This window comes from Dipodomys ordii, unplaced genomic scaffold, assembly GCF_000151885.1.
Source record: "Dipodomys ordii isolate 6190 unplaced genomic scaffold, Dord_2.0 Scaffold48, whole genome shotgun sequence".
Lineage (NCBI taxonomy): Eukaryota > Metazoa > Chordata > Mammalia > Rodentia > Heteromyidae > Dipodomys > Dipodomys ordii.
The window spans coordinates 13,315,367-13,327,894 of record NW_012267264.1 but is presented as its reverse complement, the minus strand read 5'-3'; the positions used below and the strand labels follow the sequence as shown (position 1 = coordinate 13,327,894).

Here is a 12,528-nt window from a genome sequence, read left to right as displayed (position 1 = left end):
CAGCAGCAGCTGTAGCAATCAGTACCAGCATCAGCGACATCAGCCCACAGTATAAGAACACACTGTGTATTGGTTCATCACAGCACAGACTCACAGACTACATAGGAACATCAGCTTTATTCTACCCACAGGTTCACATTCTCCCAACTCCTGACTCATAACTCTGTAATTCCAAAGTCATAACAACATAATATCCCACTGTTTAGCAGATAAAGTAGCACTTGGGTAGAATGGCTTCATAGGCCATGCATGCGTATCTAGTCTCAAGGCTACCTAAGGTAGCCCATGTATAGAAGACTCAAATGAACTTTCTTGAATTTGCTCAACTAGGTGAATACTAGTTCTTGGGAAATGTAGGCCCAAAGCCTCTGGAAGCTATGGTGAGAAATCCTCACCTACTCTATTTACCATTCAGGGACTTTTTTTATTATTAGGAGTGAAAACTTCTCTCATATGTCTATACCCAGGAGAGTTTCTGATCATCTTATGTGCCAAAAGAGTTATTATGGTCACTGTTACCAGTGAAAGACTGGGAAAGTAAAACCTGCTACCTTCAGTTTCTCTCAAAGTAAAGGAGCTCTGCAAAATAGAAACTGTGGGAAGAGAAAAATTGGGAAGTAAGTGAGCAACTTGATAGCTTGCCATAGCAAGCTTAAGAAGGCGCCAGTTTACTTCCATTCACGTGGCCTTTCCAAGAATGTACACCAAATTAAAGCAGGCATTAAAGTACAGAAGGAAGAAACTGAGACTGAAAAAATAGCTGGGCATTAGTGCTTCATCCTATAATCTTAGATTCTCAGGAGCCTGAGACTTGGTGGATCGAGGTTCAAAAGCAGTCATTTTCTTGCAAATGACATAATTTTATTCTTCCTTATGGCTCAATAACACTCCATATGTATGCATACCACATTTTCTTGACCCATTTATCTGTTGATGGACACATAGGTTGAGTTCCTTGGTTTAGATTCGGTATAGTGTTTCAATAAACATGAATGCCCAGGACTAGAATTACTGGGTCATAGGGAAGTTCTAAGGTTAGTCTTTTGAGGAACCTCCATACTGCTTTCCAGAGTTGTTGAACAAATTTACATTCCCACCATCAGCGTAGTAGAGTTCCCTTTTGCCACATCCCCACCAGCATTTGCTGTTTGTTTTCTGGATTATAGCCATGGTAACTGTGGTGAGATGGAATCTCATTGTTGTTTTGATTTGTATTTTCTTTATGGCCAGCCAGAGATGTTAAGCATTTCTTCAGGTGTCTATTGGCCATTTTTTACTTCTTCTGAGAAGTCTTGGTTGTCTTTAGCTCATTTATTAATTGAGCTGCTTTTTCTTTGAGGGTTTAACTTTTTAGGATTTAATTTTCTAAGCTCTGAGTACATTCTGGAAGGCTCTTGTCTGATGTGTAGCTGGTAAAAGTCTCCCTTCTGTGGGCTTCCTATTTAGCTTTTTAGTTTTGGACTTTGTCATGCAGAAATTTTAAAATTTGATGCAATCCTATCTATTTTTGATTTGTGTGTGTGTGTGTGTGTGTGTGTGTTTCTGGATCTTAGAAAGTTTCAAACTGTGTCCAGAAGCTCTTGTGTTTCCCCTATCCCTTTCTGTAATAGCTACTTGTAATTTTATCTATTTATGGTACTGGGAATCAAACTTAGATCCTTGAGCATACCAGACAAGTGCTGTACTGTTGAGGTATACTCCTATGCTTTCTTCTACAAGGCCTTAGAAAGAAAATGATTGCTAATTTGAAATTTCTAATTGGAAGTTAATATATAATTATGTTTCAAAAGCAGTTAACTTTATCATAGATCATACAAATAACATTTGCAATTTATTAGGAAGGTAATACTTCAAAGGTAATATTTCAAAAAGGAAATCATTTTGCAGTAGGTTTACTATGATAAATGGAATAAAATTATTCACTTTACCTCCTTTTTTTGTATAGGATATAGCAGATCCCTTTTTTGCTTATTGTAAGCAACATGCAGATAGGTTAGACAGGAAGTGGAAGAGAAAAAACTACTTGGCTCTACAATCCTATTGTAAAATGTCTCTGCAAGAGAGAGAGAAACAACTGTCACCAGAAGCACAGGTATGGGAATCATGCCAACACTTGTTGATTTTTTTTCTTCAGATTATAGATTTCAGAATTTGGTGTGTTTGCCAATGACATGTGACCCCTTGATCTGGCCATATGCAATATTATTATGCCATTTGGTTAGATATCTAACTAAAGTAGTCTGTGCTTAAGGCAAATAGTTGGTTGACTTTTAAGACATTCGTTTTCATCTTGTGAGAATAGCTGATTATAAAGAATATTTCCACCTTGTAAAGTGGGACTGAAGGGAAATTGTGAAATGTGCTCAGTACGTCCTTGTCTTTCAGTCAGTCTTAATGTTTATTTATCCAGGGGATCTGATTTGCCTATCATTCAAAATATTCTTATATTTATATTAAATATATGAGAATATTACAGTTATTGAGAAGAACAACTACAGCTTAATCAACTCACTATTTTACTACTGTAATCATAAATTAAGATAGTTGATCCTAAGTGTAGATTTAGTTTATTGTAACTCTTGAGTTGTGTATTGTATCTTAAGGGCCATTTGTACTCAAAAGGAGATTCTTGTTATCTTTATTTTCTCCTAGTAAAAACATAGCGTGTTCCATGTTATTACCTTTTAAAATTTGTGTACATTTCTTTTATAGGCAAGGATCAATGCTCGGCTTCAGCAATATCGTGCCAAGGCAGAATTGGCTCGCTCTACCAGACCTCAGGCCTGGGTTCCCAGGGAAAAACTACCTAGACCCCTTACTAGTAGTGCTTCGGCTATTCGTAAATTGATGCGGAAAGCAGAACTAATGGGAATCAGTACAGATATCTTTCCAGTGGACAATTCAGATACTAGTTCTAGTGTGGATGGAAGGAGAAAACATAAGCAGCCTGCTCTCACCGCTGATTTTGTGAATTATTATTTTGGTCAGTATAGATAATGGTACATATACTTTTTTAAAAACTAGAAATAACATGTTAATGAACATATCTGTTTAGCACCTATTCGTTTTTTGTGAGAATTATTAGCCAAATTACAGATGTTAAAAAAGCATGTTTATTTTCCCAATTTGTAGATTTCTTTGAAAAAAATAGATTCATGTTTTTTGTATACATAGAAGTTTTATACAATGTAGCTTTATCCTTCTATTTCTTTTTTTTTAAATCCTATTTCTATAGCTAGTTTCTTTGTGTTTTTCATATTGGCTTTTACTTGCACCTAAAGTAAACTTGGATATTTAATTTAAATAGAGAGAAATATGCGCATGATTCAAATTCAGGAAAACATGGCAGAACAAAAGAATATAAAGGATAAATTAGAGAATGAGCAAGAAAAGCTTCATGTAGAATATAATAAGGTAAGTTGGCTGCACAGTACACAGAATAATATGTTACATCTTACTTATGATGTCTTTTGTAATTTTTATGGCATTTGTACTTGTTTTATTTTCACATTTTAATGCTTTTAATCTCTTTTCTAACTCTTCGCTATCTTTATTATCAATACTATTTCTTAGTATGTACCAAGCATAATTCTCAACTTTACATAGAGTAACTCATTTCATCCTCCTCTTAACTTTATAATGTAGGTATGCTTATTGACCCAATTGCCAGGGTAGGGAACTAAGTTCTGAAGAAATTACATAAATTGCCCCTGTCTATATAGTTGTCAAATCATAGAGTTGGGGTATGAGGCTAATAGGTATGACTACATTTCTTATTCCTAACCTATACTTAATGTTACAGAGCTTCTGCTTTTAACTTTGTAAAAAATTTCCGAGTTTATTTTTAAGGTTTTTAAAAATCTTGAATTGTATTGTAATGATACTTTCAATTAAAAACTATTTGCTAATTTATTTTTTATTGTCCCTCTTTTCTTAAAAATATAGCTTATTTATTTATTTGTTTATTTTGTGTGTTTTATTGTGTGTTGAACCCAAGACCTTTTACATGCTAGGCACGCATTTTACTACTTCATCTATGCCTTCTGTTGTACATCTTTACATTTAGTACATAAATAGAGGGATAAAGATAAAATTCTACATTTTAAGAAAAATGAACATTTAAAGTTGGTATTGGCCCTGTCTATAATCCTGTCTACTCAAAAGGCTCAGATCTGAGGATCGTGGTTCAAAGCCATCCCAGGCAGGATTATATGTGTGATCCTTCTCTGATAAAGTACACACACAAAATGCTCTTGGTAGAGCTGTGGCTCAAGCAGAAGAGTGCTAGTATTGAGCATAAAAGCTCAGGGACAGTGCCCAGGCTCTGAGTTCAAGCTCCAGAAACAGCAAAAAACAAACAAAGAAGCAAAACCCTGGTATGTAATTTGGTAAAAATTTATATTATAAATTGAAGTATTATTCACACAATGGTAAAAATATTGTACCGGAACCAGATTTGGATTGCCTGGAGATTCTTGGTAGTTCTGTGATCTGGGCCAACTCATAAAACCCAGTGAGTTTTGTTCACTTATTGGGAAAATAAAGGAAATGCATCTTAATGGAAGCATAAAAAATAGAATGTGTGTGAACTTACAGCAAACTGTAATAAAATGTGTAAATTTGTAGAGATCATCATTAGTTAAAATGCTAGCATAAAATAGAATGATTAGGCCTATTAGACTTTGTGTCATTTGGTTTCTCAGTAGTTTGTTATGTGACTATATTAAAATATATGCGATATTAATGTGAATATTTTGGGATATTTATAAATTCCTTAAATTTCTACTTAAGGAAGTTTACTAATTTGACCTATTCTTTGTAGCTGTGTGAATCTTTAGAAGAACTACAAAATCTAAATGGCAAACTTCGAAGTGAAGGGCAAGGAATTTGGGCCTTATTAGGCCGAATCACAGGGCAGGTTAGTTTATTTCCAACTATTCTCCTCAATTCTTACTATATGACTTTCAAAATCCAGATTTTTGACACAACTGTCACGGTGTTCACTGAAGAACTGTGTTTGATCAGGGCCTGATCTTCTGGGATAATGATTTCTTCCTGAAACATATCTAGAGCATTGCAAGCTGCCTACTGAGAACCTGGGGCTTAATTTGGTTGTTTCACCAGCTATCTTGTTTGCGGGATTTTTTCATTTGCTCTAACTGATTGACCTGTCACTTGTGATAAGCCTCGATTTGAAGCATGAGTTTCTGCTACTACCTTCTCCTTTCCTTTAATTTAGCAAGTTTAGTCTCTTTGTCACAGTTTTCCTTTCCTATTCTTGCACTTTATTCACTTTTCACTTTTTTAATATTATTTGGTAAAAAACTTACAGGGCGAACTAGATAGATTGATTTTGTATTAATTTGAGCTATGTAAAATAGTTTTTTTTTTCCCCCTTAACTAAAATGTTACGAAGTATAGTTTTTAACTTTCAGTGGTATCTATTACTGTCATGGGGTAAAATGTCCTTTATTCATAGATACCTTTAGTTTGCTAAAGTTCTTGGTGTTGAAAAAACATGTATTGCAAAATGGAATTTTTAATGCCATTTTATTACTGTATAATTGATAAATTAAGAATTTTTCAAGTAATTTCAAATACATATTTTTAAAATATAGTTGACACAGACTGTGTTTCTTTCTCTATAAAAGGTGGCTTCAGAGCCAGGAAGGTAGCCTTAGTGGTAGAGTGCTTGCCTTGCATGAGTGAAGCCCTGGGTTTGATTCCTCAGCACCACATACACAGAGAAAGCCAGATGTGGGCCTGTGGCTCAAGTGGTAGAAAATGAAGCCACTTTTTTTTTTTCCCCAGTCCTGGGACTTGAACTTAGGGCCTGGGTGCTGTCCCTTGAGCTTCTTTTGCTCAAGGCTAGTACTCTACCACTTGAGCCACAGCACCCCTTCTGTCTTTTCTGTTTATGTGGTACTGAGGAATCAAACCCCAGGGCATCATGCATGGTAGACAGCACTCTACTTCCAAGCCCACTGGCTTCCTTTTTGAGGGAGCCTTTTTTTTTTGGTTGGGCTTGAACTTGGGCCTGGGCACTGTCCCTAAGCTTTTCTTCTCAAGGCTAGCATTTTACTGCTTTGAACCACAGCACCACTTCCAGTTTTCTGATGGATAATTGGAGATAAGAATCTTATGGACACTCCTGCACAGGCTGGCTTTGAACCATCATCCTCAGATCTCAGCCTCCTGAGTAGCTAGGATTACAGGCCTGAGCCACCAGTGCCTAACTGTGAAGGAGGCTTTTTAGTTATTTTTCACTGTATTTGTTTCAGAGCTGTACAAAGAGTCAAATTCATAATATAGCCCATATATAATTTTATAGAGCCAGGAAAGCTTTTAAGATAATTCTGAACTGATAATTCTGAGTTATCAGAGTAATTTGTCTTAAAAGGTGAGAATGAAGACTTTTTTGTGTCTGGTAAAATAAACTTTTATTTCTATTAATAGGATGTTGATGGATTTGGGAATATTATAATATTTTATATTTAGTGAAGATAATGTTGAATACAACATTTTAGTTTATTTTCCTTTTTAATATTACCTTTTGGCCTAATTTTCATATTTGTCTCATAAGAATCTTTTATGTAATGTAAACTATACCTATTATAAAAGAGATTTCGTTTATAAAATAAGCTTTGCAGAGGTTTGCAAATTTCCTTGTGAAAATGTAAAATGCCCAGTGTAGGTAGAATTCATTTGTATTGTTTGCATGACACTTTTTTTTTCCAGTTGGCTGAACAGATGTGGGCCCACTGGGCTACTGAGAAATGACTTTGATAGATGGTTGCTGTCTGAGAAGCCAACATACTACAGATTAGTAGAAACCCAAAGAGAATCTCATCCGCTTTGTTGGAGAGCTTGGTCCAATAAGATAATTTTTCTAATTAACCTATGGAGCACCAATATGGCTGGGGATGTTGAGGAAAATAAACGGCCTTAATATTCTTTTTGTCAAATGTACTGTGTTACGCTTTTTCAAACCTCCTTTATGCTTGTCCTCATCTTTCTCTTTTTAAGCTAAAGTAGTTTAAGTTTTATATTGTTGTAGCATGTCACAGAAAATTGATGAAAGTATGTAATTATAAGTTTCTAATGGAAGTAACTGCTTAACAAAACGTAATTTTATTTTTGCCATTATAGTAACTGATAAAACAGATTTACCTCTCAGAATCCTAGAATATTTAGGTGGCTTGAGTTCCAAATCTAGGAAAATACTGCATTATTGTTAAATTCTTACAATATATACTACATTTGTTCAAATCAATAGAAGTTGAACATACCAGCAATTTTGCGAGCACCCAAGGAGAGAAAACCAAGTAAAAAAGAAGGAGGCACACAAAAGGCATCTACTCTTCCTACTGTACTTTATAGGCAAGTAATTAAATTGTGATAGAATAACTAATACTGTGGATTTTTTTAAACTAATGCTTAATTTTAGTTTGTCCAAATTAGAATGTAAGTGAAATGCATTTGAAGCTCATTTTATCAAGTACTATTTTACAGGGAATGGTAGAGGAGAGTTTTGCTGGTATATAATAAGTTAAATGACTTTTGTGTCTATAAGTAACTGGAAATGCATTTGTATAAGCTTGATAGAGATGATGAGGAGTTTTACTCAGGGAATCGGAACTACTTAAAAATTTGATTACTATCTTACATTTAATTATTTACATTTACTTAACATTTCTTATAATTAGTAATTGATTATTTTTAATAATGCTAACTAACATGAAAATGACTGAACATTTATATTTTATATTACTTGAGTGAGTTACAAAGTTTCGCTTGTTTGCAAGTAATGATCGATAGCCTATATACACCTATGAATCTATTGTCTTTGTATGTAGTGGATACTGAAGATGAATTTTAGATTTGAATTTGTATAATTTTATCTTTATGCCCAGAAACAATAATTTTGTTTTTAGAATTTTTTTTTTTTTGGTCGTTTGTGGGGCTTGAACTCTGGGCTTGGGCGCTATCCCTCAGCTCTTCAGCTCAAGGCGAGCACTCTACCACTTGAGCTACAGTGCCACTTCCGGTTTTCTGGTGGTTTATTGGAGATAGGAGTCTCACGGTCTCTCCTGCCCAGGCTGGCTTTGAACCGCGATCCTCAGATCTCAGCCTCCTGAGTAGCTAGGATTACAGGCGTGAGCCACCAGCGCCCAGCTTTTAGAAATATTTTTATTCTTTACATTCTGTGCTCACTTGTTAGCATAAGCTTTCATAATATTTCTTTCTAAGCTGGGTGCCAGTGGCTCATGCCTGTAATACTAGCTACTCAAAAGGCTGAGATCTGAGGATCATGGTTCAAAGCCAGCCCTGGCAGGAAAGTCCATGAGAATCTTACCTCCAATTAACCACCAAAAAATTGAAAGTGGTGCCTTAGCTCAAGTGGTGCAGCACTTACCTTGAGTTGAAGAGCTCAAGGACAGTGCCCAGGCCCAGAGTTCAAGCCCCACAACTGACTATATATATTTCTAACTCTAAACAAAAGCCTCATTTCTTTTTGTATCTAAAAAATTAAAACCTTGGGCTAGGAAGGTGGCTCAGTGGTAGAGTGCTTGCCTCGCTTGCATGAGGCCCTGAGTTCGATTCCTCAGTACCACATAACTAGAAAAGGTCAGAAGTGGCACTGTGGCTCAAGTGGTAGAGTGCTACCCTTGAGCTGAAGAGCTGAGGGACAGACCCAGGCCCAGAGTTCAAGCCCCATGGCCGACTAAAAAATAAAAAAGCTAAAACCTCATTTTTTTTTCATGTAAAGTTTTTAATTACATCAAGAAAAGGGAGTTTAGAAAAAGCTATTTTTAACAGTCTCAAAGCATTCTGAACTAATTTACAAATATTGTAAAAAGATCTCTGTGATGAGATAAATTATGAAAATAGAAATAGTATGTAATCAAGATGAAAATTCACAAAGTTTAAAAAAGTTATGGTGAAGGGTATTTCACTATGACAGTCTAATCTTCATTTGCTGCTTTTATTCTAAGTTGTGGAATTTGTAAGAAGAACCATGACCAACATCTTCTTTTGTTGTGTGATACCTGTAAACTTCATTACCATCTTGGATGTCTAGATCCTCCTCTAACTAGGATGCCAAGAAAGACCAAAAACAGTTATTGGTAAGTAAGATGGAGGGTGCTTTGAACTGGGTTACTTCTAGCACTACAACAAGAAGTATTATACTGATTCATAATAAAGTATTTGGAACATTTTAAAATTCATATTTATATATTATAATTATGATAATTTATTATAAATGTAACAAGGCATTTTTTGCATTTTTATTGGAATATATATATAATTGCATTGTATAATAACTTTGTGTTTTATTTATTTATTTAATTTATTTTTTTTGGGTCTGGTCGTGGGGCCTGAATTCTGGGCCTGGGCGCTGTACCTCAGCTCTTCAGCTCAAGGCTAGTGCTCTACCATTTGAGCCACAGTGCCACTTCCGGCTTTTTTCTTTTTGCTTATGTGGTGCTGAGGAATTGAACCCAGGGCCTCTGGCATGCAAGGCATGCGCTCTACCACTGAGCCACCTTCCCAGCCCTATAATCAAGATCTTTGTATCCATAGGACTTTGTCTTTTTCTTCTGCTTAGAAATTTGAAAATTGATACTATGTTAAATGGGCCATGTACCTCTCTTACTTCTTTATGTTACTATTCAAATTGTCATCTCAAGAGATTTGACTTTAAGACAGGTTGCTTATCTGTTCACTCCTGCAGCCTTAGTTCTTAGTACTTGACTGGGCATAATTATAATACCCTATAGAAAGGATGAATAAATGAATGTGAAGGCATGCACAAAAAGTGAAATAAGATATTAGAACTTGTTAAAAAGGACTACATATCCTCATGATACTGGCGAGCCACTGAAGCATTTTAAATACAAGAGTGTGAAGAGAAGATGACTTCAGAGCAAAGTGTGGAGTAAATTTGAAATGCCATTACTTCTTTTATCCTTTGAAATCCAATGTGTAAGCTCTGTCAACATTTCTTTGTACATGTGTGCTCATTTAGTTTGTACTCCTGGGGGAAGTGGTCAGAGGATTTAGTATTCTGATTTGAGTGTATAATGTCTTTAATATTTCACAGCCTCATAGAAGCCAAACCTGATGACAGAATCCAATATAAAATTGCAGTTGATAATTACATATTATAGGTTGGGCTTCTCATTACCACTCTATCAAAGTTTCCACTGCTGCCATAGTTATTGTCAATATCCAAATTGCCACGTATTTTTTTTAACAGTTTCTAAAGTTTTAGAAATTTTTTTTTTAGGTGATATGTTCAGCACAACTTGTTCAAAGAGTTCAAAGCTATGACAACTGTGATAAGGCTGAGAATCAAAGTCCACAAAGGAGTGTAATTTTCAGACATATACTCTGAGCATATGTCACACAAGGAAAAGTCATGATTAAATCAGTCTTTTTTTCAAATTTTTTATTGTGATTAAGTGGTTACATAATTTCCCAAATTTCACAGTATTGTGGGATAGTGATGCTTAGTTAAAGTCACAAACACATTCTAACTTTCATAGAACAAATTGTCTATCATGGTCTATAACATTTATGAGTTCTGTGAGCTTTGCAATACAGTTATTTCTTCCACATTGGGTGATTATGTACATTTGTTTTGCATAGCATCAGGTGTTAAATCAGTTTTTAATTGCTGTTAACTTAGAAACAAGTAGCATTGCTACATGTATTCTTATAGTTCTTAGGGTATATTTGAAATTATTGTGTATATTACTATTCATGATAGTCATTCTGAGAGGAATACATGTTTTCCTGTGTATTTCATTATTATCTCACTCCCTGTGTGTTTATATTCTTCACATATATACATCTTTTGTTTATGAAACTGCAGCTAAAGCTAGAAGATAATAAATATATGACCGTATTTCTTCCTATTTGCAGGCAGTGCTCCGAATGTGACCAGGCAGGGAGCAGCGACATGGAAGCAGACATGGCTATGGAAACCTTACCAGACGGGACCAAGCGATCAAGGAGGCAGATTAAGGAGCCTGTGAAATTTGTTCCTCAGGATGTGCCTCCAGAGCCCAAGAAGATTCCAATAAGAAACACGGTAATTTGTTCCATATTTATCATGATTGTAATCTTCTGAGGCAAAATGTGAGAAAGATAAAGGGCAAATATATACTCGAAGCCAGAGATCTAGCCGGGCGCCGGTGGCTCACGCCTGTAATCCTAGCTACTCAGGAGGCTGACATCTGAGGATCGCGGTTCAAAGCCAGTCCGGGCAGGAAAGTCCGTGAGACTCTTATCTCCAGTAAACCACTAGAAAACCGAAAGTGGTGCTGTGGCTCAAGCGGTAGAGTGCTCGACCAGAGCTGAAGAGCACAGGGACAGCATCCAAGCCCAGAGTTCAAGCCCCACGACTGACAGAAGAAAAAAAAAAGCCAGAGAACTAACTGTATTACTAGTGGTAATTTTTACATTTTTTTCTATATTATGAAATACACGTATCTGAGTTTATAGTTTGTAGGGTCAGTTAAAAGCATAATAAAAATAATGGATATATACTTACCATTCAGTATATATTCCATTCAGTATATCTATCCTTCAGCTTACTACAGTGTTTTCTTTCTCCCTTTGGCAGTTCCAGGAATGGGGCTCAGGACCTTGCTCGGCACATATTTTTTAACTGAATTACATTCCTAACCTTTCACACCCCACACCTTCAAAGAGGACCTTATCCGAGCCTTGGGTACCTCCTGTGAACTCATGGCAGTTGCGCTAGCCTAGCACAGAAGTTACTTCTCTCAGTTTTATATTGGTTGTTCTCTAGTTTTTTTCTTCAAAATGTAACTGTATTCTTAAGTAATATATGGCTTATGTTCAGATTTTGAGTCTTACGTGAATGGGGTCAAACTTTTTTCCTCTTAAGATGATATGTTGACCAATAATATTTTGACTAGGTTCATATGAATTGGTCCGCTTAGTTGTAGTTAATTTATTTTCAAAAATATGTAGTTTTCTTTTGGGAGGATATAGCATTAGATTTTCTTTTGCTCTTTTGGTTGGCAGATATTTTCTTACCTTCCTACTGTTGCTAACGGAGTTTTACGTTTTCCTGTGTCTCCTGCACTATGGTTACAGCATATACAGAGGCTATATATTTGCCAAGTTTTAGGCTGTTTGCATTTTACATTTTGCTGTCTCATCCATTTGTTTTCCACATGTGCTTATTGAAGCAGTGGATGCTGTTTCCTTTTCAAAATGATGCATGTAAAATGTATAATGTCTTTTTAGTTTTTCCTCAATGCCAATTTTTATTATTTATTTATTTTTTAATTTATTTTTTATTGTGAAAATACAGAGGGGTTACAATTACATGGCAAGATAATGAGTACATTTCTTTTTTTTAATTTAAAATTTTATTTTTTTGTGAACATACTGTACAGAGGGGTTACAATTACATGGGCAAGATAATGAGTACATTTCTTATCAAGCATTTTAGCCTCCTCCTTTGTTTCCCCTTCCCATCCCTTCCCA

The 12,528-nt window shown here is 35.5% G+C and overlaps 1 protein-coding gene across 3 annotated transcripts in view; it reads left to right on the top strand.

Annotated features, from left to right (window-relative positions):
• The window catches only part of Phf14 (PHD finger protein 14), a 139,597-nt gene that overhangs the window by 36,321 nt on the left and 90,748 nt on the right, over window positions 1–12,528 (top strand). For all 3 annotated transcript variants that reach the window (XM_013020009.1, XM_013020010.1, XM_013020011.1), the window contains exons 8-14: window positions 1,946–2,092; window positions 2,713–2,983; window positions 3,308–3,414; window positions 4,823–4,918; window positions 7,277–7,380; window positions 8,997–9,128; window positions 10,930–11,098. In XM_013020009.1, coding sequence (XP_012875463.1) covers window positions 1,946–2,092; window positions 2,713–2,983; window positions 3,308–3,414; window positions 4,823–4,918; window positions 7,277–7,380; window positions 8,997–9,128; window positions 10,930–11,098 — 1,026 coding nt within the window. The remainder of the gene's footprint in view (window positions 1–1,945; window positions 2,093–2,712; window positions 2,984–3,307; window positions 3,415–4,822; window positions 4,919–7,276; window positions 7,381–8,996; window positions 9,129–10,929; window positions 11,099–12,528) is intronic.